Below are 26,987 nucleotides of genomic sequence, written 5' to 3'. Positions count from 1 at the left end.
GTGCTATGGATAGGGCTATGCTCGGAGTCTCTCTGAGGGATCGCATCAGAAATGAGGTGATCCGTCAGAGAACCAAAGTCATCGACATAGCCCACCGGATTAGTAAGTGGCAGTGGGCCGGCCATATTTGTAGTAGAACCGATAACCGTTGGGGAAAACGTGTTCTAGAGTGGAGACCGCGTCTCGGCAAACGTAGTGTAGGACGTCCTCAGGCACGGTGGAGTGACAATTTGCGCAAGACGGCTGGAGCTGGATGCGAGTTGCCGAAGAAAGACCACAGTGGCGTGCATTTGGAGAGGCCTATGTTCAGCAGTGGACGAATGCGGGCTGATGATGACGATGTGTGTATTAAATTAGAGGTTGGTTGTGTATAAAACAATCGCGTATAGCGCACATAGGAATTTTAATAAAAAACCTTTTAATCTTTATTAAAGCCTTTAATTTGTGAAAAAATTGAGCGCATAAAAAACTAAACCTAGTGGATCTTAATTTAAAGCTTAAAATTAATTATTATTAAATTGTCACTAACGCTTACGACCAATCGAGAAATTAGGCTAAAATTGAAAAAAATTAATACAATAATTAACCTTACGAAATAAATCTAATCGTAAACATGAGAATCCGTTCCGTTCGCGTTACAATAACTACGCGACTCAAAAATATATTCGTTACTCAGTCTTTTAAAATTAAATTATTTATATTAAAGACGGAATTAATTACAAAATTGGAATGACTCCAACTCTTTAAAACACAGACAGACAAGGAAAAGGCGATTAAATTCTAAATAGCATTAAAATTATTCTTAATAATTAGCATATTAAAAAAAAATAATAATCTAAATAATTATTAAAACAGATTTTTTTAATTAAAATTAATTTGATCGCAGATTAAAAAAAAAAGGATTCAATAAAAAAAAATACTTCGGTTGCGAGATAATGAATAATAAAATTAAATATTGTATAAATTATAGAGTTTTATTCTAATCACTTGGCTAGTGTTGTACTATGTTGTAACTTGTGACAATTAGCACGAAGACGTATTATTTCTATATATAATATTATTGTTAGTAAGTATATAAACTGTAAAGCACGTTTGTAAGGCAAAGGAACTTTTCTTCTTATTTGGTCTTTTATATTCATAATTGACGAATGAGATACTTCGCGACGAGAAAGCATTTCGAAAATATTGATTTCATACGAGATGCAATATTGATATTTTGTTAACAAAAATATTTTAATTAATTTCTTGTATTACATTCGATGCCGTCAAAATTCTATTTTTTCTATTTTTTAAGTGCTTTTAATAAAACGAGATTGTTTTACAATATTTTAAGGACATTTTTAAACTATTCAAAGTGCTTGATAATGTATTACTTTTATATTTTTTATTTAAAACTTGATCTATTAGTGAGATTCAAAATAATGTGACTTCGAATTGTGCGCAGAGTTTAAAAGGCTATTTTAGGCATTTCAATATAATAAAAAAATAATTTATTTAAGATTTAAAATGTGACTAATTATAAAGTGTTTTTATTGATTTCCATGTTAAAATTACTTTTTTTTCTATTCAAATGCTGTTGTTTCACTTTGAATACTTTATTTAAAGTATATATTGAGTTATTGTCAAAGATGTAGTGTTAACCTTACTAGTGACATTATTAATAATAGTATAATTACTTCAAATGTCACTTTTACTCCGATCAAAGAATCGACCAATCAAAATATGTTCTCAACCCACCCTAGTTTTGCTACTAAATACAAAGAATGAAATTACAATTTAAATGTAATTCTATGTGTTATTAAAACATTTGATAGAGTACTTTATTATTGTTATGTCACCAGTACAATAATAGCATCTTTGACAGTAATTTAGCAAATAAATAAATCAATAAAAATTAATAAAATTATTTCGATTCAACATATAAATATGTTTCTATGGTTTAATTTTGATCACTATTGGTACTGGAAATAATTATAATTGAGATATATTGCTGTTACCAATAAGTAGTAACTTAACTTTAGCATAGCATTCTTTGCGGTTATGAAGCCTTTTTAAACAGGAGGATAATTATCTTTGTATTTATATTTTGAACTTAAGAAATAATTATTTTAATCAATTTTTTTCCTATTTTTTCTCTCTCATCTCCGTTCCATCCCCCCCTTCGAAATTCGAAACATTACCGCGCCGGTTGAAACATTTCAAAGGATCATTGATAACCATATTTTAACAAACATTTAAAGCTATTAACAATACATTTATAACAGATCATATCATTCTTTAGATTCTGCAAAACTTATCCTGTCATAGTTTTACAAAACTTTTTTGGTAATAAAAATAATCTATTTTTATCTTACTTGAAAGTTACGTATTTATTATTTTGATTTTTATAAAACTGAAATTTTAAACCGCATCCCAACAGCGGATTGAATTAACTCTAGCTTTGCAAAGTTAGTACCCGAGTTAACTCGATTAGACATTTTCAACGGTTTTAGATCGACATCTACTCAAACAAGGGAGATATAACTATGAAAAGTAAGCACTCGTCTGATCTCACAAAAATGGTCGAATGTTGCCGTTCTGTTAATATTTGCGTCCGATACTTCAAGCTGTTCGTATGATCTTCGTAAACGAAACGAACGCCGGCCGCCGGCGGCCGCTACTCGTCGGCGTCGGCGTCGGCGTCGGCGGCGTCGTCGAGCGCGTACATGATGCCGTCGTCGAAGGTGGCGGCCACGGTGTAGTTGCGCGCCAGCAGCACCCGCGTCGTCCGGGCGAGCGCCGCCGGGTCCGTGGAGCGGAAGTCGATGACGCGCAGGCGCAGGCCGGCGAAGGGCAGCGCCTCGAGCGCGGCGGGCGCGGCGGGGCCCGCCAGCGCCGTGTAGTGCGCGCGCGGCGCGTCGGCCGCCAGCAGCACCGTGAGCAGCGGCAGGCACAGCACGCGCGAGCGGAACACGCCGCCGCCCGCCTCCGCCTCCTCGTAGCTGACGACGCGCGGGTGCGCGCCGGCCGCCAGGCACGCGTGCAGCGCCACGGCGCCGCGCAGCGCCAGGAAGTCCCGCGGCGCCGCGCGCACGGCCACGCCGCGCCAGCCGCGCGCGCGCTGCAGGAAGGCGGCCGTGGCGTCGCGCGGCCCGCGCACCAGGAACTCCACCAGCGTGCCGTTGTGCAGCTCGCCCAGGACGCGGTCCAGCACGGCCACGCGCGGCGTGGGCTCGGGCGGCGGCGGCGGCACGCGCGGGGGCCGCGGCGCCAGGTGCAGCTGCCGCACGTACGCCACCAGCGTCGGCGACTCCGCCGAGATGCTCGCCAGCTCCTTGTCCTGGGTCATGTTCTGGCGGAATTGTTGAGCACCGAGAGCTAAAAGATTTAAACATTTTATTATTTTTGAAGTAGCTAAAAAAGATTCCGACCCTAACATTGAACGTGCTAATGATATTGGTTAAATGATTCTAAATATAATTGATAGATTTTTTTACCACAGTAATTATGAAATATATATTAGGAACAATTTATTAGTTTATTTTTACTTTCACTTTGACAAGCTTTTTCATGTTTCAAATTTATCATAGACAGTACTCCAAAAACAAATATCAGAAATAATCCTGCATTACAAAGTTCTACTACATACAAAGTTACCAACTTGGTGCATGAAGCATGGTGAAATAGACTTGTTGGAGGATCTTTGCCTAGAAACAGACTTTAAGGAGGACATACAGGTATAAAATCTCACCAAATGTATCCATGTAAATGAGCAGCATGGTCATAACCGTCACAAATGTCAATATAAACAACAACGCCGGCAGTAACTTTCTGTACAGCTCATTTGGAGGTGTCTTGGTGAATGACGATATTGTGAGACGGGGTACTTGCACTGGTATTGTCGGTGGAGGGGTGACTTTTATTATTGGCAGTTTTGCAACATCCTTTTGTTTATCCGTTACATCTGTATGAGAACCATCCGGAATTGGATTTTCTTGAATTTTCTATAAGAAATATGAATTGTCAGTTTTTAAAAAATCACATAGTAGAAGACTTGATAGTGATATTGAGTAAGATATTCCTATTTTACTATTCATATTGTTGTATTATTTAAATGTAACCAGCTGATTTATCAAAAAAGGAAAATATTTAATGATTATTAGATCACTTTTATCTTATCCACTTCCATGAGTTATTGGGGTTACCCAGCACGTAATAATGAAGTAATTAAATTTAACAATTTTAATATTTTTACAATGTTTAATAAAATCAAACTTTTTTTCGTTCACTTATATATTATATTATGTAAAAAAAAAATTTAATCCAATCATAACTTCCAAAAACTATGTATGTATATAAAGCTATTAAATATATTACCATCCTTTTTTATTTTAATATACACTAAATATTTTATAAGTTACATTTCAAAATGAAACCCCACGACATTGCGACAGGTGTCGCATAGAAATCTCAATTTTTTTTTATTACCTAAATAGTAAATAGACTGTAACAAAAAGTTTTAGTTCCAAATTTTGTTATTTAAAAAGTACACATACCTTTTCAGCCATATTAAATACAATTTCAATGAAAAACTGTAATATACTTGTAAACAATGTAAATTGTAAGGCACTTGATTGGAATAAGTTTAATAATTACACTAGAATAAAATCATATCATTTTCTTAATACATATAATTCTTGCCAGAAAGCAAATAAAAACAATTGATATATAGCAATGATAACAGATGAACAGGTGATAAAAATACAATCACAAATTAATAATTATGCTACAATACAATGTTCCCTATGAGCGTGAGTCAACAATGCACAGATAGAAAATTAAAATTTAAAAACTCTAAATGTCATTTAGGGGATACAATGAACAAAAATTATATTACTACCAATAAGGCTATAAATAAGTACAGAATTTGTGAAAATGAATAACAACCTTCTTTTTATTTATTAAAACTAGCTAATACCTGACATGCTTCACATATTTCTTTAAATTATTTTATAAAATAAAATGTCGGATACGATTCGAAATTTCGAAACATTCGTTTTCGTAAAGACGAGGCTCGTCAAACATCAGAAATTCGTAATTTCTTTTGTCTGTAAATTAATATTGATATTGTTAAAAGTCCATTGATCTTTTTTTCAGTCCTATGTTATTGTTATCTAAGCTGGGGTTTCCGGAAATTAAGACAAAACTAGTTCTTGTAGCTTTGTTTCAGAGTTACTTTTAAAGCAGACATATTGTGACAAGATTGTCTCTTATAAAGTTTTAATTTACACATAGAATACGATGCTTTACAAGGAAATATTAATAAACCGAGCTCGTAAATCTTAATACAATATATTACTCTTCTGTAGTCGTGTGTGTCACTGAACTCCTTCTATACTGCTGGACCAATTTTGATATTTTTTGTATATGGCACTTATTTCACTTATATGGGACGAGCAGCTAGTAGAATATGCGCATGTAATTTAATATTTCGAAAATAATTTATATACCTAATTTATTTCGTACCTACTATGCTTTTTTAAACCTTTTCCTCAAAAGGAAAGGAGGCCAGCTGTGAGACATTTGCAGTTTTTTTTTATTATTTGTGGTCACCATTGCTAAAGATCTCTCTGAATACGTTATCTTTATTTTTTAATGTAATTATTTTCTATATTTACGACTCACGTTAAATTTAATACAAATATACTAATAACATTTATATAACAATATTTCTTGTTATATTTATATTTCTTGCCATCTCACTTCAAGCGCGGTCTAAGTTTGCAAATGCTGAGCTGGTAGCAATTTGTTTGTACTCTTGCGAGAAACATCCGAAATTCCGTAGCCAGAATGCCAACTCTGACACTGCTTCTAGTACAAATACCATCGGATGTATTCCTTAAGGATGTTTCTCTCACTTCCTGCAGCCCAGCTGTTTACTCTATTGCGTGTGATGTATTTGCTATCAAATCCAAATATCTTTATTCAATATTACACTTACTTATTTATGTCACAATTTTACCAGCGGTTCGGAAATAAACTCCTCAGCGCTTCTTTTGAGCTTTTACGCCGCGGCGTAAGTAAATGGGTATTTTGTTTCATGTATCAGCATAATTTTTATAGCCTTTTTTTAATTTGATTAATATCGTGTCGGTGATTAACATGCTTTTATTAATGAGTAAGATTATGCTAGGTTTTGAGCGCCATGAAGTTTTTTCTTTCTTTCTTTCAACTTTCGTCGAGTACCATTGTCTATTCCATTAATTAACAATGTTATGTTCATAGGCCAAGTAAAACTGTAACTGTTGTTCGGTTGTCATCGATCTGGTATAGAAATAAAACTCAGTATATAGTTTAGGAAAAGGTATTTATTGTCAAATTCAATAAATACATAAAGTAAGTCGTAACAGCAATTTATTTTCAAAAACCGTATCTAGTGGATATTTATACAAAATGGAATTTTACTTATAAATTACAAGTAAGTGTATATGTACATACGGCTTAAGCATTACAAAAAGCTTAACATACAACGATATAATAAAAATTGTGCATTTCATCAAGAACTTAAAATCGACTACGGGTACTAATTATACACGTAAATAAATTAACAATTTAAAATAACCGCTTTAAAATTATTTACAATATGAATAATATTAACTATAATTTTGATGTGCGAGAATAGTTGATTATTATATTAAAATACGATCGAAATGTGCAAAATGTTGACTTAATATAATAATATTTAATTTAAAACTACTTCCAAAGCAATTGCATTGCTTGATAAAAATTATACGTTATAATGATCAAAATATTATATAATTAATACTTAATGTTTTAAATCAATACATATGATATATATTAAAACGAATAATAACAGATTTAAATAATATATGTATACATATAATTTGTTTATATATAACAAAAATAAAAGAAAAGATTGTAATATTATTTAAAGTATAAACATTTTAACTTTTTTCTACCGTTGTTTATAGTATAATAATTTACTATTGTCTATGGACAAACACAAGCCTTTTTTACGGTTTCTTTTAATTTTATCAACACAAGAATATGTCACAGACGCAGACCTAGTTATTGTCAATATATAATCTATGTATGTGAAATAATTAAATACTGAATTCTGATCCCAATGTTCTAGACCAGGGGTCTTCAACCTTTTAGAAGTCAAGGGCCAAGTATACTATGATTTTTTTCAGCGGGCCGCAACTCAACCAAAACATTTAATTATAAACTTAAGTAATTAAAAAGCAATAACCATCGAAGGTATTTATAAAAAAAAAATTAAACAAGACATAATTTTATTAAAATTCAATGAGACGTTTGACATTGTTTGTTCTTGTTGCGTGTTGAAGACCTTTGTTCTAGACGATTAAGAAAATGGGACTCTTAAAAGTTTAACCTTGGTCGTTGAGTTGACGTCCATTGTACATTTCAGTTTTCTCGACCAATCATAGACAAAGATGATGTCGCATAATTATCAAAGATGAAATTAAAATGTTTGTACCGTCATTGACATTCATTGTCTCTCTTTGAAAACAATAAACTTATTGATTACTTGTATGGAACATTTGGATTTATCGTGAGATTTAAAAAGAGAGACATGAATGTTTTTGAAATGATATTTGACGCAGTGAGAATAAGGAAATTGTTGGTAAAAATATATCCATTATAAAATAGTAAATTCAAGTTTATTTCATTTCACGGGAGCAGAATAACCAGCCTTTATTACGTTGTAAGTTTATAGGGAAAATTGTATTATTGTATAAATTCAGTTTGTGAAGTGTTCTACACTTTTGCAACATTTTCCTTTGAATCACTGTTTAATTGTATATTTTAAATGACTATGCAAACGCAAAGCTCAATGGTCCGGTATTGAATTAAGAACCACTGCCTTAATCGATGGTTAAAAAAAAACTATTATAGACTCTGTCACGGCCATATTGGTTTTATAATTTACGTTGTTTTACATTTGACTTTGGTGTTGAAATTAAAATCGTGTCTTGAAAAACATTTTATAACAATTAAATTTTTGACATATAAAGTAGAAGCTTAATTTTCTTATGAAATCGAAAATTTACAATAAATATAAGTATAATTATTTAATAATCAGTTAACAAGCGAATATAAATATTTAAATTATTTTGTACTACATGCCTTTATTATTGAGTCATAATTAATTTTGAATTATGTAATCTTAATATGCACTCGGTGAGTTGACATTTTTTTTAAATAACATCACATTATTATAATTTTTTACTCATGCAATTATGGATTTGGATTGAAAATGGCGTTGGCCTTATTCACCTCTCTCTCGCACACTGTTGCTGTCTATACTCTACCCCGCTGGGAAAGAGTATTACTGACAAGCGAGTGAGACAGTATTTTTTAGCGAAAATCGCGTAAAGCATATATAAAATTTCTATAGCATTAAGATCTCATGGAATATTAGAATATGTAAATTGAAGGGATATTTATCTTTATTTCTGCAACCATTGAAGAATCAAGTAAAACAGCCAGTGACTAAATATTTTTAAATTATTGTCGTTTTTATTGTCAAGGTCACACAAGGCGTCGCTAAAGCCAGTACTGACGCCGAATATACGTTCTTTTCTACAAAAAGTCATGAAATAAACACATAATACCTATATATTTCGTTTTGATTCTCTCAGTAATAACACGTATAATTTTTCTAAAATTTTTACACATTTTAACTTCTAATAAAATTTTAAAATTAACGAAACTCGTGCATCAACATCTACAGCTACATAGTGTAAAATTATTTGAATTATATGCTATCATTTTTATCTAACTCTAATAATATTTATGTTGGGTATAATGTTGATATATTTATTTGCCTAATTATGTAAATTTTGAATTTTTTTATAGTGTAGATAGGATAATTGAGTACCTAACATTATTGTCATATCACTCAAACGAACAAATACTTTTTGTATCATTATTCGATAATTTAATCTAAAAGAATGATAAAAATAAGTATTGAAATTGAATTAAAATAGTTGAATTTAAAACTTATCATTTAATTTGACCCTTCGGAAACGAAACGTATTGTCCTCGCGGTTGTAGATATTTTTTCTTAAAAATCAAAATCAATTTTATGTGTGTTATTAAAACGATTTTTGTAATTATTTTTTTTTTTATTACAACACAATCGATCAAAGATATGAAATAGAGTGTCAAAATGTTTTTCTGAACTAAACGAGAATTCATAGTATCTACACACGTATAATAGACCTAAGAAAAATTCGCTATGTACTTCAAGCAAGAAAACTCCAAAACACATCAAAGATTGATAATTACTTATTAATAATATAATATTTAATACAATTTAAAATACTCATACAAGTAGGTAACAATTTTAGCAATAGACTTATTATTGTCAAAGTTTAATTCACAGTTTTCGCTAAAATTGTAAAAGGTAATGAATGATAGAGCCTCAGCTGCCACAGGTATATTTACATTTTATAAAGCGATCCGTTTTGGGTTCTGCTAGCCCAAGTGTCTATGGTCATTTACACTGGTGAGCTGTGAATGTGTCGCGGACTTTACTGTTTGTGTAATTCACTTTATATTCATTTTAAGGAGACACGATTTGACCAGTTTCCATTGACAAATATTATCAAACCATTAGATAATAACTTGACCGAAATATTAGTAAAAAAAATTGACATTCTTAAAAGAGATGCCCATAGCTATATCAGAGCTAAGCACGAATTACGTACAAACATAGTGACGACGCGGCATGGCATTTAAATTTATCAATTTTATCATAGTGTTGTTGAACTCCGTACTTGTGATTTTATCCGTACGATTAAAAAATCTAATATTCGGTTTAAATTCACGGATCGTGTGTCCGGTCGAATCGTACAGTGTACACTTTCGTAGTGTCTCTTTTATTTTATAACTATCTGATGTGACTCGCAACCCCATTATTATTAATAGGACAAGTGGCCCTGACTGGTTAGACAAAAAGTTGTGCAATTGATTAATCATTTTCGCATACGCGTCAATTCATTTTGTTTCGTGATCCTTTCACGTTCTAGAAATTTTTAGTTCTATTCGTTTTTAATGTTTCGTCTCCCTTCAATATAATTTAGTTAATTATTTTATTATTTTTTATAAATGTTTTGAATTCTATCTTATTTTAAGTATAATAGTAAGAGATATGATTTATATTAAAACACTTTTTGTATACAATTCGGTTACAAAATCAAGTCATATTTTTTTAGTAGGGTTGTTCTTACTGCAGACAAGTCTAAGTTGGCCGTTGTGCATGAACAATTCGGACAGCGGTATTGATGGGAATGTGCGCGTTATTCGAGTCGTAGGCTGAGTTAGCGAGGTCTCGGCCATTTCTAGGTAGAGTTAGTGCGACCCTTACGATATAAAGTTTGGAAAGCCCTTATTTAGGGTCGAAACTTTTGGTTATACTGTTGTATTGTCTTGGTTATGTTGTATACGGTACTGTGTGAAAATATTATATTATAAAATGTTATATAACCTACTTATTGTATATTTTTTTATGAAAATCGGAATAATTTATAATGTTCAATATGACAACTTTAATATATAAAGATTGCTAAGAAGTACATAAAGATTACTATGAAATTGTACATGATAATTAATTTTGTATTCAAATAAATAATAAATTTATATATTCATGTAAATATGTATTATAAAAATCTAATGTTTTAAAGTCAGCAATTTATTGTCACTTTTACTCTACGGCCACACTTGCGCCATTATATCGCAGGTATGACAGACGCATTATAATTATATATATTATTAAAACTAATTAAAATACAAATAGATATATAAAATCGTTCATACATATATATATATTAATTACGTAATATATATATACTGTTTTATTGTCAAGCACACGGCAAGAACTTTACTAAATCTAAAAATATTTTTTATTGTCAATATTTCCAATATTATTGATTATTTTTTAACCACGAAGATAAAGCTTAAGAATAATTTCTTTAAATTCTATACTTCGTGTTTCAGACACAGACACGTGTTTCTGTCTCTTTCTCTTTAGAAGATAATGAGCGAGAGGTCTCTAGGACACACTTTCATTGTAAATGTTCTATGTTAATTGATTGGGAAATACTCATTGAAAAAAAACTCTAATTCTACAGAGAGTTACCAAATACTAATGTATAAAGATTGTACATAAGTATAGTTAATGACTGATATGAAATTGATATCATATAGATTGACATTATTTACCCAAATCTTATCTGTACAATGAGCGAGCCCTGTTAACACCGACATTATTAACTCCTTTATGAAGTAAACTCTTACTCCTAAACACAATATAATATGTTTAAAAATGTACGTTATCTTAAACCTACAGTTCACATTCAATTTTATTGTCACAAGTTATGTAAATTAAAACTTTTAAATTACGCTTTATTGTCTGCGTTTCGTTATAATTATATAAAGTACTATAAAAACGATTTAGTCTAAATCTATCATATGCCAAACGTATATTCTGTCAATTCAGTAAAAAATTCAAATTAGTATTTGTAAATACCTACTCTTTTGTATAGTAAAATTATGTTTATTGTAAAGTATAAGTCCTTCCGATCTTCTTGGTAACAGAGCTCGCTGCGTGTATCCGAACGTCCTTATCTGTGGAGCGCTGTCAGTGCCAGAGTCAATATGACGAGTGACGCAAGCGATGTCAGCCGTTTTGCTGAATTAATGATGGCGCTCTTGTCGGGCAGCGGCACCAGCGTCCCAGGGTCTACTACGTGTATTTTCCAGCCGAGATTGTTGTGAGTGTAACACTGGAATTATAATGAAATGAGATATTAGATGTGTTTTGTAATACAGTATTAATTTCCAATTGGAAAAGAACGTAATCGAACAAATGCCATCGGACTTACAAAAATAAATGATAGGATCTATTTTATCTGGGCTCCAATTCTATAATAATCGAATCGATACGGTTCAGCCAATGGTATCATGTCAAAATTGCGGCTTTTACCCGATAGGTGGCCTGTAAACTGTTGGGATATTGACGCTTCAATTGTTACTCGGTAGATCCCCCCAAGTGGAACATTTTAATTACCTGATAGTACAGCAAGTCGGGTGTCTCGTGGGCCACGGTCCAGTTGAGAACAGCGGGCTCCCCCTCGTTGCATTCCAGTTGTAGCGTTTGCATGTACTGCTCGAAGGTGTCGGATGTGGCGGACTGATCCACCGTCTTGTGGGTCCATTCGCAGTAACGGCCCACTGTTGAAATTTTTGATAATTATTTTGATATGCCCATATGATCATAAGTCTAGTATTAGGGGACACGTCCTGATGTAAATGGTCATCATGGCGCAAAGATATTAGCGCTGTTAGAAATAGTAACCATTTTTACCTTGGGAACTAAGATGTTGTCTCTTGTACCTTTAGTTACACTCACTGACTCCTCAAACACGAACACAACAAATATTGCTGTTTGGTGGTCGAATATGAAATGAGTGGGTTGTACCTCCCCGGATGAGCTTTCACAAAGCCCTATCACCGAGTAATAGATTAAATTATAGAAGTATTATCAAACTCTTCCATCTGAAGAAATCTCTTGCTGTCTGGGGCTTTTTCAAAATTATACTTTGGTGCGGGGTCTATATTCAAGAAACGAATCGCTTCACTTACGAATAGTACATCTCTCTATATACGAGGCGTACTTCAGAAACTAGCGTTGCCTTGCTGTTACGAATAACAGATAATATAACGTAAAAACATGTAAGATTCAATTAGACTACTAGTATCCGTTAAAATAATACGAGTCACTTTGGTCTCTGCTTCCTCACAATGGTCTGTATTACCAGCTTCACAACTTGTAGCTGTTTTTGTGTTTGTACCTGCGGTGGGATACGGGTATCCCTCGTTGTCGTAGGCAACTCCCGCGAACACTCGCTGCTTCCTCTGTTCCTCCTCTTTCTTTTGACCAAAACCTCCCTCCGATGAATCGCTTATGTAGAACGGGTGGAATCTGCGTTTGGAAATGATTACAATGTGAGGTATTGAATAATAAAAAATGCATTATATTATAGGATGATAGAAAATGTTTAATCGGCCCGAAACGTGCGGTGGTTAGGGGCCTTGATATTGCCCACTTATTACCGAGTCCACCGTCGAACATCATTGCTCTGTTTTGTATTTTAGTTTGAAATTGAGGAGAGCCAGTTTTTCTACAAACATAAGGGGTATAAAATCTATGATCATATGGTTGTCAGGCCAATGACGGTAATTTATACTTTTTGCAATATGAGAGACGGTGAAAGATGAGATGGCTCGTTTACGAAGATTTTTTTTGGAAATGTAACAAACGAAAACACCTTAAATTAGAATCAATCAAATTCAAAGAGTTTATTCTGATGAAATAAATTTTAGGAATAGATCTGGTTACGGTAAAATAATTAAAATTGCCTTTTATGAGCTTTATTATATAAAAAGTAACGTTCACTTACTTAGCAGGATTAGTCCTGTCATCCCCTCCCTCCACCAGGAAGGTGTACGTCTTTCCTCGTTCCACATATATCTCCGGAATAAGTAGATCGTTGATGTACCAGGCAATGCCCCAAGAAGGGTGACCTAGAATTGTACAAAAGAAAATATTAACGCAAATCATTATCCTATATCATTATAATCTCCTGTTTATTTGAAAATAATAATTAGTAGTTTGAATAAATTGTGTTATTTACCGTAAGTTTGGAACCCATCATTAATGTCATTGTCTGCGTGTAAATAGAAGTAAATAATTAAGGATTAATTAAGTTTCCACAATAGTATAACTCGTTACGATCAAAAGTTAGTCGTCACCTTAAATCTTTTCCATAAAACTGCAAGAATTGAGTTTGAGTCTGAGCCACCTCTTTTCGATGTCTGTGAGATCGTTACACAAGCAGTAATACTTACAGGCACGAGAGCAATAATTACATACTTAAACGCAGTAATACTGACCGGAGGGAGGGTGAATGAGCCAGAGTAAGTACAGACACAAGGGACTACCTCTGTTCCCAAGGTTGGTGGCGCATTGGCGATGTAAGGAATCATCAAAACTTCTTACGGCACTAGTATCTATGGGCAGGGGGGGCCACTCATCACCAGGGAGGCCATTCGCTCCCCTACGATGGTTAAACACACAAAGGAGCGCCCCAGATGTACGGCAGCGCCTCACCGGTGACGGGCGTGTACCCGCGGCGGCCGCCGGCCGGCCCGATGCGCGCCGTGAGCGCCGTGACGCCGGCCAGCACGCGCGCCGCCCACGGCGCCGGCCCGCCCTCCTCCAGCTCCGCCAGCCCGATGCACGAGTTGTCGCTCTGCGGACACCGCCCCGTTACTACGTCTCCCCGGCCGGACTCCGCCTCGTGACGCACGTGAGGCTCTTTTACACGGCATAACGGTTACTGCAGTCGCAGCGAGGGGGATTCCCTCGGAGCGAGATTCTCCGCCCTCCTGCTCCTCTTTCACCGAGAGGTAGAAAGTCACGCTGGGTGGAACGGTACGGTTCTGTCATCTGACGGTTCCCAATCGGGTATGCACAACCAAAACTTACTCCTCATTAGATAAGCTACCAATTAGTACAGCGCTAACAAGCATGACAATGTACTAAATTGGGCTCAGATTAGTAAATTTAATCGGAAAAACTGATCGATAAGGCCGACCGACTCGGCTCTAGGTTGGATGAGAGCACAATACTTGGAGTGTCTCTTAAAATTACAAATTATTAAATTGGTAAATATCTGTAAATATTTGCGCACAAATGTCGTCATGATGTTATCTCTCAACCTAGCCTATCCTAGGTAGCTGTCGACGGTTTGCACGCAAAGATTTTTCTTATCCACTTAAAATTTGCCATAACTTGCAAACGTACGTGATTAAACGAGGGCATAAGATAATTTTGCTTTGCGATCAATGTAATAGTTTAGAAAAATACAATCCTGAAAACATTGATTCATAAGTGAATAAACAAATCTTCTTAAATAAATATGAGTATAATTTCGGTTGTAACGATTACAAACCTGAGCTCCGAAATCCAACTGCACATCATTTCTGGTCGTATCCATGAACGAGTGCGCGTTGGCTTCGTATCTCGAGTTGAGAGGCCCGAAGGCCGCGATGACGGACTGCGAGCGACTCGTCAGTATTTCCTTGTCCTTGACGGACTCGGTCGCGGCGAGCGGACGCCGGTACGTTATCGTCGTTACGCCGCTCTTTTGATGACCCGACACTGGAAACAAGAATGGCCGTCTTGAAATATTATGCAGTATTTAGGGGTGGAAGTAGAGTACCGGGCATTTTTATAAGGGAAGTTTTTTTTTGTCAGAAAACCCTAATCAAATTATGGAACCATAACAAAATTTGATACGAAGAAAGGGTTCAGGCACTGGACCAACGATTTTAATGGCTTTTCGAGGCACGGGAGGATAACACGATACTGCTAATTTCTTTCCGACAGACAAATCCAGTCTAACAGTTGGTAGTGAGCTCTGTGCCGCCAGTAGAGATACAGACCGACGACGGCGTCGTTGCTGCCGCCGAGGCGCGTGTCGGGGCACACGCCGCGCTCGCCGTCGCACTGCGCCAGGTGGCTGATGGTGTAGTCCGACACCCGCGGCTGGTTAAACCTTGGACCATGCAAACACACGTCTTATTTACTGCCACGTTACATACACGGCCTTATAAACCATCGACACCGATGTTGATGTTAAAGTATTTGAAGATTCGATGATATTTCAACCGAGAGTCGATTTTGATTGCCACGTAATATTTAACAACGAATCAAACGTTTTGTATGTAAGTCGAATTCGTTGACTTTATTCGTAGTTTTGATGTGAAACATCAATTCAATTGGCACGCCTTGGGGTGAGACTTGTATGCCGTGATCGCATTCTACTTCTCTCTCGCCGCTCTCTACTCCTTAGTGGCGCATTGTAGACTATATAGTGTATCGCTATGTATTATTAAAATTAGTTACTATAAATTTACTTTAATTATGAAGTCTTACAATAACCTTTAACGTTCCACGTCATGCCGGCGTTCCGTGAACACAAAATTTTACATGTAATCAACAGTTTACACCATATTGAATATTCCTATCTAATTTTTGATTTTATTTGGGTCGTGGCCATACCTTGAATCCCAAAACGCAACCACTACATCGGCTCCCAACATGGCGGGTCGGCCCTCAGCTCCCGACACTCCGAAGGCCATGTACTGCTCCTTGCGGAGACGAGCCGCTAGAGTTATTTGGACGTGGTCACCCTGGAATTATATATTGATAGGTAAAAATATGTTTTATACTCATTAAAGTTCTCTACTTTTGGGTTTATAGCAACGCTAGATTCGAAACGCTTATAAGTGAAAAATGGCTACATTTTTCTATAATTTTGTACACTATAATACAAAAGTAATTTAGATTTTAATTTTATTATACAGTTTATACTTTCAGTATTTTCCGATATATATTTTTTACCTTGATGTATCTCTCGATATCACTCGCTTGTAAATGAAAAATAACTAATTATTTGATGGCAAAATAATAATAAGTACAAGTCATTAATTTAAGCCAATTAATTGATGCGTTAAAAATTAATTTGACTCCACCAACATCCTGAAAAATCCATAAAATATTCTCACTTAAATTTAAATGTCATACGATTTTAGGGACGATTTATAATTGCCAATTAACTTTAATAAGAATAATTAGTTTGATAATTTTTGTCCAAAAACTTTTCCAAAATGTCAAAAAAATCTCTAGTGGTAGTTCGATAAATGATCACTTAGAAACAGCTCGTATGTGTCCCACAGCTGGGCAAATGTTGAAAAGCCAAATATTCACCGAAGAAAATAATATTCACCTGTATTTCCCATCTGATCTGCAGCCGCTTATCCAATATTTCCTTACAATTATTAGCGGCACTGAAAGGAGTCTGCGATGTCGTTGAACTTGTCTGAAATCGGCAAACTCATTAATAACTTCGATCGAGAAATGAAATCTTCGTATTTTTGCCATCCATCGTCGAACACGACGACCAGTTGTTATTTACTTTAGGAAATTATAATACTCAATAATAAGCTTAACTTCAAGGAAATCAAGTAGTCCTTACCTCCGCTCTTTTTAGTTCAAATTACATGAAATATTTTATATATATGGTTTTTTATTTAATCTGGGTGGCGTACTGGCAAACTAGACTTGGTTACTAGATGGTAATGGGTCACCACCGCCTGTAGACATTGACTCTAAGAAATCCCTTACATCTTACATCGCCTATGTACGACTTACCCTGGGGAACTAAGATGTTTTGTCACTTGTGCCTATAGTTTAATTGACTCACTCACCCTTCTAACAGGAACAAAAACTAAATACCTGCGGGTAGAATATACCTGCGGGTAGAATATATAATGGTACCTAACCAGGCATAGATATACTTTACAGTCAAAATAATTTCTTAAAGAATTAATCTGGTACATCAGACTGGATAGCAAAGAACTCAAATCTACTAAATGTCTGCGTGACGTGATGATGTATTGATAATATTAATTACTCAACTCAGACGTCCGATTTAAATACCTATTCTCAGTATTATTGAAGTATTCAGTATGATAAATCACACAAATAAATCAGAATACCTGTCACCTGCCACAGACAACGCGTGAAAACTAAAATGATCGATTTTATATTTGATAATTATATTACCAAATTATCGGTTACAGCCAAGATAAATTATGAAAATGAATGATTACATTTGAATACAATGGTTTTTTTACTTACCGGATTATACCACCAAGCTGGCTGTAAACCAAAGTTAGCAAATCCCAAGGAAAGCATAAAAGAAACGCACAATAGAACGTTACAAAATGGTTAATTTAATTATTCTTATATAAACCTACTTATTAAAATAAAATCATATAACTAATAAGACATGATAAGTTATTAATGAAATATAAAATTAAATGCGAATCCAATCAAAAAATGACACAATAGGATGAGAATCGTTAGGTTTATGAATGAGTTTTTGTGATTGGTTAGTTGGACGTTTTGATGAATTCCGTTTAACCTGAAAGCAATTATAGTGGTTAAATGCAAATTAAAACAGAATAAACATATTATTTCATCCCAGGCTGGCTGTTGATAATAACACACATAGAAAGGAAAATATTATTCACCCATGCAAAGTCAGTTACATGATTTAAAATATGATCTTACCCTATCCAAAATTTTGAGCTAATTATTGTGTTAATAAAAACCAAAAATGTTCGATTCTCTATGGCATTGTGTTGGATAATTTTCTGTTCACGTATCGGATTAAATTTTAAATTAGATACAGTGTTGTACAACTTTTGATGCATTTTAGAGGAATTCAAAACAGCGGCAAACAGAAATTGACAAATATTTTACTGGATCTTCCAAATTTTATCAATCAACAGGAAATAATACAATATTTAAGTTATGCTGCTAACTGTATCAGAACATAAAATCCACTTTTACATTTATTAATGTTTCATGATAAAACCTATGCAATGATTATCTTTTCTTGAATGTTTTTTAAAAAGTTTCCAATCTCCTCTCGTACTTACCGTTATTTTCGTCTGTCCCAAAGCAGGTGGTACGTCCAAATCCTTTGGGATGTAGACATGACCGAAGTTGTGTCTGTACTCTACGCACCAAACGGCGAGCCAGTCCACGTCGTAGGCAGTCAGCTTACCGGGAAGCACGATTTCGATGTCTTCCCCTTGGTAACCTCGGAGTGGGTTCAATGAACCCATTTCGTTGGGTACCTAACATTTTGAGAATTATAAGAGATTATAAAAAACATAAAACATCATGATCGAACACGAAAATGAAGTGTTATCCATTTTATACCTTAACACCGAAATTCTGCACTCTGTTGATTTTTATATTCCAATTATCTATGGCATAACTAAACATCAACGCTACTGTTGATGTTTAGTTATGCCATTTACTATACCCCTGATTTACCACAAAGGAGATAGTATAAAAATCTTCTTAAAAAAGTATATGATAACATATCGGTAATCGGTCAAACAACGTCGAAATCTAATAATAATCTTAAGCAATTAAGGTTGAATCAATTGTATATGTAATTCTTCTTTACGTGTGTATATCACTGAACTTCTCCTAAACTGCTGAACCGATTTTGATGAAAATGTTTATGTAGATCCTGGATAGTTTATAATGTTTAGATAGAACTCGGTAGAACTGTGCGATCTGCAATGTTTTGGAACTTTTTGTGTTTGCAGACTTTGCTTAGTACCTTTTAAGCAAAAAATATAACGAAATAACTCACTTTAGTGCCAAATGGACTGGGTTCGCTGCCATTTCCTACCCAAAAGTAGGCGTCTGGACCGGCGCCGTCGTAGTGTAAGTTTGGTATGTAGAATGTTTTAGCATCTAAAACGCTTATGTTGCCAGATCTTAGCCCGTGAGCTAGCCGTTTGAATTCTGGCAACACACGAGGTCGAGGAGGGTCTAGTCCCGGAGGAATGAATACATCGCCGAAATTGACCTGGAATGTTAAAAATACATTGCAATTAATCTTTGAATTGCACGAAATAAAGTTTATTTTTGCGTTTGCAAAATTTTTTCCCACGATCAGACGATGCGTTTGATGTGGTTTATAGTATAATATATACATATTTAATTTGATAATAGCACACGTTATTAAAATTAAGCTGAAACTTTTAGTGTGCCTACATCGGAGCTTGAACTCAATTAAATATATATAAATTTAATGGGCTCACTAAATAATAATATTTAAAAATAGCTACAGTAATATGTGCCATTTATATCTATAAATAGATATCTACTCATACAAGCGTCAAAATACAAAAGTAGGAAAATATAAACGATATCTTTGTTCAGTTTGTTTTGTTATCATTAATCTTTAACGTTAACATATCTCTACTAATAATGTAAAGAGGTGAGATTTGTTTGTTTGTATGTCCTCTACATACACATATATAACAAACAAGTAATCTCCGGAACTAATGGTCTAATTCTAAAGATATTTTCACTGGTAGAAAGCTAAATTATTCCTGCATGCTATATGGGTATAAATTATATTTCTAATAACATTTTCTTTAATAAGACATTGCAGTAGGTAATTTACCTACCGGTTACATTTGAGTCAAAATATTCTTGCGTGATTATAATAATGAATGGCCAACTTCAAAACCTTTTTTATTATAATTGCGTCGCTTCCCTAGGATGTTATTATATATATAATGCTAAAATAATAATATTCGTATTTTTTTCGCTTGTTGCATTTTTACGGCGAATGTCAAATTTCGGCGGGAAGTGCGCGTTTGCGCGCGTCTCTAATCGATATTTTGGCTTGAACTTACAAACGCTCGCCAAGCTTGTTTGACAATCGTCATTTGGTTTCGTTCATTATTTTTATTGACATTATCAAATAGCCTTCCGCTTTTATCGATAGTCAATCGATGATAAATATACCTTTTATATTTTGTAAAATTAATTTGGAAATGAGTATTTTTTAGCAGTTTTTATGTTACGATCGTATATTTATGATATAGTAGCAAACATTTTAAAGATTTTAGTCGAATTTTATATGTTCTAGCTTGAGACAAAGAAAAAATTTTTTGAAAATAGATATTCTTGTTCGAATATAATGACATCATAAGAATTATTATTAGCGAAATATAGCTGTGGTATTGTTTACGAAATATCTATAATAATATTCATATAGTACCCAAAACGGATATAGTCAATTTGCCAAACTTCATTCAAATATTGATTTAATCAATTCACAATTAATATTTGATGATAATTACATATTATTAAATACATGTGTACTGTAACGTTAAGTAAATAACATGAAGTTCATATTTAAATATGTAGTTTTTATATATACCTAATATTTAACTTTTTTTTACTAATATAAGTTCTTTTGTTAGTCCATGACCAAGGACATCAAGTTCCGTTTGAGTGTACACGCTAATTGAGTTTATTTTTAAACATTACGTAAGCCACGTAAAAGTATCATGTTTACTTTTTTTTTGTGCAATTGAGAACAAAAAAATTCCCTATAAAATATGTTATCATGATTAATTTATATTTATTTTAAATTTACAATTGATATAATTGGATGAGAGATTTTAACTACTTATATGGGCTTCGATATTCTCTTGCGTCATGGCGGTTTTTGGACGACCTTTACGTGACTTGACACTGAGGCTAGAGTTCTACAGTCCTAAGACATGGTCCTGCATCACTAAACACTGAAGTGATCTCCCCAAAGCACTGAAGTCGCGATAATCCCCTTTGACAGTTGTAGAAAATTATCGCACGCAAATTTTCCTAAGATATTTCCATTTTTACAAGCGACTTGTCACCTTTAAATAGACGATACAATAAAACTATTCGAATAACCTGAAAACATTATTTTGTTTTCGAATTCTAAATTCAAAAAGATGAAAATGCCATATGTTTTTTTTAATGATCGCGGTAGGTCGGCAAACGACTGGACTTAAAAGACAGCCCTCGTATACCTATATATTTATATTAATAAACTTTGTAATAAATCATTGCCAATAAAACCTCTTTGCTGCGACTTCGTAATTGTAAAAAAAAACAAATTAAGTAAATAATTGCGAGCATACATATGTTTTGAATACTTTATACGAGAATTAACAATGTCTAAGCTTACGGTTTTGACGTTATACGTAAAAAAAAATCTAACTTTCCAACAAAAAATGGCACACGACCACAAACCCTCGACAACCTTTTTGTGCAAAAAGGGTTTCACCATACGGTTTTATTTTTAAATACAAATACTAAAGATATATTTTCATTTATTTTTCTAGTAAATTAAATAACTTACATAAATAATAACATTTTATCGCCCAGTAATGCCATTGTACACAATCTCTAAACTAAACCTATCTGTTACCACTAAAACTTCCTACTCCTTTTAACCCCAAGCATAAGAAAGAGATAGGCATATATATTTGCAATTAGAGATTATGTATAACATAGTTAGCTCCAGTTTTGGGTATATAGTTTTAACAAGTCATTGTAATAATAATGCGTGATAGAATTTAACTCCAACAACAAAGAAATCATGTAACTTTGCAACATTATTTTGGATCATTATTAAGCTGTGGTGAGCCGAGTTCGAGTGAACTCCTTAGCCCTCTAAACGTAAAGAGGAGCTTTACCAACAAACATTTACAGTCTGTTCTTACGGTGTTGGATAGGCCACACTGCATAGTAAATCGGAACACATCTAAGACAACCTGTCAGGTTGGTCGCCTAAAGCAGACCTGGTGGAGCTTCAAGAAGAGGTGAAAAACATCGGCTTAACCTGAGTTGCCCAAGACAAGAGAATGGCGAAGAATTGTATCTGTCTTTGCCCCGTGGGGGGGACTTAGGATAATAAAACAAAGTATGAATATAGTTACCGTAAATCTGCGACACCAGACGCTTATCCATTTAATATCTCGTAATCTTTTTCCAGCCGGCAGCCGGAGCAGGATGTCGGAGTTCGTATGTGCCGACAGTACCGGCGGGTCCCTGGAGAAAAAGTTTCTTAATTAGAATCTCGGACAAAAAATGAAATTAAGCTTACGGACCAAAATTAAATTGACTCTTGTGTGTGTAAACGTGTTTCTCTGTGTGTATACATGTATCATCGTTGTCAATTTCATCGTGCATCTCTAAAATCTATACTAATATTATAAATTCGAATGTAACTCTGTCTGTTAATTGCGCTTAAGCCGCTGAACCGATTTAGATAAATAATTGTTATAAAGATAGTTTCAGTCCCGGGGAAGAAAATTGGTTATTTTTAATCCACCACTCGAGAGGATAATGTTATGTTTGATATTGGTAAAGTTTTTTTTATAAATATTGCGCGGATATTGAAACTGAGCTAGTAAATTAGAATATCTATATTGGAATTAAAATCTGAATAAATTTGTATAGATGTTGATCTTAGACTTTTTTATCCTAAGTAAAATAATAAAATTATAAACACAAATTAAGCATATGAAAAGTGCTTGCCTGAGTTTGAACCCGAAATCATCGGTTAAGATGCACGCGTTCTAACCACTGGGCCATCTCGGCTCAGATTTGCATAACTAAGAGTAATTGTATACTTATTTAAACCATGTCAGCAGTGAGCACGAAGCCGACCCAGTCATAACATATTTTGTATTGAAATAGGACGCGTTTATTACGATATCCTGCGATCATTAAAAAGTTCCTTTCGATTCCAGAACATCACGAAGGAAACCATTATTCGTCTGAACTGTGGAGTTGTATTCTATTTGAGTTCGACAACTTCTTTGAAGAGAAAAAAATGTATATTAATGATGACGCATACATTCGATTTGGTTTATAAGTTACTGTACTGTTTCTGGTCTTGATCCTTAGCTGAGATAGTTATGGTATTGGTATGGTGCTGTAGAATATCAAAGCCAGATTACAGGTTTGGTTGTGGATTCGCGATAGAAACTTCGTGTTTGGTTAAACATTTAATCTTATAGTTGATGAAAAATGTATAAGTTTTCGATACTGTCAATTATTTAACCAAAATAGAGAAAATCGTCGCCGAATCAAGATAATCTATTCAAATATTGTAGAGGTAAAATTTGTTTGTGTGTTTGGGGTAATCTCCGAGACTTTTGATTCAATTAAAAAAATCACTGTTAGGAAGCTAGTTTATTCCTGAATGCTATGGGGTATAAAATATGTTTATGTCATAACATTTTCTTTGCGCCGGACCGAGCTGGGGCGGGTCGCTAGTGGAATTTAAACAATGTTATGTATAGTTATACTTTTTTTCACTGTAACGTGACTGTTTTGTGTCTATGATTGTATATAGATATTAAGTTTTGTTTTTTTTTTCACACATTCCATATAAAACAGTACTTATTACTTGTACACGAAATATTTACAAAGTATCGATATAGAGTACTCGTGGGTGTCTATTTAAATTTACAGTATTATAGTTTTTTATATCTAGAATTATTTAGGTTACGTGAAAATAATTGACTTATAAAATTACATAGTAACCGCTGATAAATGGAGCGATAAAATGCATAATTAAAGGTCATCAACGATTTTATCTATAGAATCAGAATCTTTTAATATTTACAACTGTTCTAATCTAGCTTTTTGTACTGATTCCGGGTTTTTTTTTTTTATTTGAACAAGGCAGGCAATTGTGTTCACGTTGGTAAGTAGTCGTCACTGCCGTTAGACATTGGAACTGTGAGAAATATTAAGCATCACATCACCAATGCACCACCAACCGGAATACTATAATGTTTAGTATAGTTGCTTGGCGGTAGAATACTTGATGAGTGTGTGCCTACCCAGACGGGTTTACATAAAGTCCTACCACAAATTTATAAATCGTTAGGTGAAATATATATTTGTAGTATTGAAAAGGTATCTATGAACCATATTCTCAATATACATAAACAAAATATACAAGTTAAAATAAATATACTTAACATTTCCATTACTAAACATTTTTAAAGAGCGAAAAAAATAGTTTAAGTTGTTGCATTGATTTGAGTTTTTATACATATTTATTTCGATTAGGACAAACAATATTACATCAAAATTAAAAAAAAAACTTTTCAAAATTATGTAGGCAAAAGTTCTACTACTTACAGGTAGTCTCACCGTGTACTGTCATATTGCACAATATGTATTAAAAATATAAAATAAATTTAAGCGATAATTAGAGATAAGAAGTTAAGATACATTTTTTAACTATTCTATAATTAATAAAACCAATAAAATATTCAATAAAATTAGAAATTAGCACAAATAAAATACTTTATTTTTCGATTGAACTGAGGGCGACTATCGCGTAAACAGAATCTATTATTAGAATTAACACTACGAAATTAGTGGGAAGGAAATGTTGCCTGACTTATAAGGAGAATATTTCTTTATGCTAAATAGAATATTTTCACGATAACCAATTCGCCACAGGAGGAAAAATGCCAAATAAAAAACATTTGACATCGAATTGACGCATTATCTTTGGTCGAGAGCTAGAATAGTCTATGACATTCAATATGGACGCGCGAAAAAATGACGTTTTGAACGTAGGAAAATTAAATTGGATTGGTATAAGTAGTTAAGTGGTGTGGTGTTTAATTATAAATAAATATATTGATCAATAATTGTTATACAGTGCGTAAGATACGTATAATTTAAGGTTTGTTTATCTTTATTCTGTATTCGATTGAAATAGGCTATTGAGTTATCGATTCAACTTTGACATAAGATTTTTTTTTTTCTACCTACGTCTGTTCCTTTTTGCGTAATCGCGTCACATTATTACTGTATGTGAAAGCTGAATCATTTCCAACATATTTACATTGTTAGTATATATTGGAAAATTTGACAAATACATAAGTACCTACATCTATATTTTTTTATAATCTATGTAATATTATAAATATGAAAGTAGATCTGTCTGTCGGTCTGTCTGCTTACTCTTTCAAATCATGTATGAAATGATGATATTTATTATGAAGCAAGCTTGGACATATGAATCCATAAAGAATACCATTGATCATTGAAACCTTCGGCCAATGATAGCGCGTCAAATCGCTGTCAAATGTTTTTGATTTAGCTTTTGTCTTCTTGTCGTTGGATTAGATTAGACTATACTTGCGTGCGTATTTATGTATCTGTACTTATTGTGATAAGCTGAATTCCACACGGGCACGCGTATAGTACGACACAACTTAGATGTAGCATCGGCAAAATTCTTAAAACCGATCACATCTGAATTAAGTGACTTCAAAATGATCAATGTTTATTTATTTCTCATGCGAAAATGATCTTTACGCAAACGTAATAATTTATAATGTCATATTACCAAATACGTTCGCCAAGTCGACGTTATATTGATTTTTTTTTTTAATTTATTTCTTGATGCTGTATTTAAACTGTGTAGTACTATACACAGCTATTATACGAAAGAATATTATAAAGTAATTTCTGTATAAAATGATAATGAATATCGTTTATCATGCGACGATAACATAAAAATATTACGCACTAATGGACTTTGTTGGAAATGTCGTTAAATTACTTTTACAGTGATTGAAACCGACTGACTATCCTTACTAATATTTTAAATGGGAAAGTTAGTTTGTTTATTGGTCTGGTACTCTTTCATGTCTTAAATAACTGATCGACATAAAGTTTAGTGTACATGTAACATACAGAACGAGACATAGGGTACCCTTGCAAAGCTTTTAAGTTGAGCTATGTCTTGTTCTTCTGCTCTAGGAGGTAACTTAATACATCGATTATGCAAAATTTTAAATGAGCACTGTGCATATATGGATCCATCTCTTCGATTAGGTTTCACGGTTTCTTGTTTCATTTTGTTTTTTGTAAAACATAGTCAAATTAAGTTTACCTAGTCATAGAAATGTTTAACACATTATAAGTAATTTCTCCTCATTTGTTGAATGTGGTATTCCTAATAGTACTTAATGCCAGTTCGAAGTATTTTATATAACTTTATGTCAGCTTGGTGTTAATTATTTTTAATGTATATAAATAAATATTTTTTTTTATGACATCGGTAGACGGACGAGCAAATGATACCACCTGTTGGTAAGTGGTCACTGCCGTCCATAGCCAAAGACGCTGTAAGAAATATTAACCATTTCTTATACTTATGTCAACAATCTTGGTAACTAAGATGTTATGACCCTTGCGACTGTACTTACACTGGCTCACTCACCTTTCCGAGATGGCCCAGTGGTTAGAACGCGTGCATCTTAACCGATGATTTCGGGTTCAAACCCAGGCAAGCACCACTGAATTTCATGTACTTAATTTGTGTTTATAATTCATCTCGTGCTCGGCGGTGAAAGAAAACACCGTGAGGAAACCTGCATGTGTCTAGTTTTGAAGACAACTGAAAATACCATAA

General features: G+C 33.8%; 2 protein-coding genes across 4 annotated transcripts in view; both read right to left on the bottom strand.

The window, feature by feature from the left end:
- Window positions 1-2,522: 2,522 nt before the first annotated feature.
- On the bottom strand, window positions 2,523-4,799 carry LOC113399602 (protein Star). The gene is made up of 3 exons (XM_026638767.2): window positions 4,536-4,799; window positions 3,731-3,983; window positions 2,523-3,357 (listed from the first exon to the last, which is right to left on the bottom strand). Exons 1-3 carry the CDS (start codon window positions 4,545-4,547, stop codon window positions 2,657-2,659), a joined length of 966 nt encoding a protein of 321 aa, XP_026494552.2. The 5' UTR covers window positions 4,548-4,799; the 3' UTR covers window positions 2,523-2,656.
- A 5,649-nt stretch (window positions 4,800-10,448) lies between these two features.
- The window catches only part of LOC113399597 (uncharacterized protein), a 51,793-nt gene continuing 35,254 nt past the window's right edge, over window positions 10,449-26,987 (bottom strand). For 2 of the 3 annotated variants that reach the window (XM_064218832.1, XM_064218833.1), the window contains 13 exons: window positions 22,471-22,582; window positions 19,335-19,553; window positions 18,604-18,804; window positions 17,798-17,818; window positions 16,884-16,976; window positions 16,157-16,287; window positions 15,538-15,650; window positions 15,045-15,253; window positions 14,201-14,342; window positions 13,491-13,614; window positions 12,882-13,012; window positions 12,098-12,261; window positions 10,449-11,813 (listed from right to left, as the gene is read on the bottom strand). In XM_064218832.1, the coding sequence (XP_064074902.1) occupies window positions 11,652-11,813; window positions 12,098-12,261; window positions 12,882-13,012; window positions 13,491-13,614; window positions 14,201-14,342; window positions 15,045-15,253; window positions 15,538-15,650; window positions 16,157-16,287; window positions 16,884-16,976; window positions 17,798-17,818; window positions 18,604-18,804; window positions 19,335-19,553; window positions 22,471-22,582 (1,822 nt within the window). In that variant the 3' untranslated portion in view covers window positions 10,449-11,651. The remainder of the gene's footprint in view (window positions 11,814-12,097; window positions 12,262-12,881; window positions 13,013-13,490; window positions 13,615-14,200; window positions 14,343-15,044; window positions 15,254-15,537; window positions 15,651-16,156; window positions 16,288-16,883; window positions 16,977-17,797; window positions 17,819-18,603; window positions 18,805-19,334; window positions 19,554-22,470; window positions 22,583-26,987) is intronic. The other variant, XM_064218834.1, reaches the window with a different exon arrangement.

The sequence above is a fragment of the Vanessa tameamea genome, chromosome 24 (genome assembly GCF_037043105.1).
Source record: "Vanessa tameamea isolate UH-Manoa-2023 chromosome 24, ilVanTame1 primary haplotype, whole genome shotgun sequence".
Taxonomy (NCBI): Eukaryota; Metazoa; Arthropoda; class Insecta; order Lepidoptera; family Nymphalidae; genus Vanessa; species Vanessa tameamea.
The sequence above is the reverse complement of the archived record's forward strand: the minus strand, read 5'-3'. Positions and strand labels throughout refer to the sequence as shown.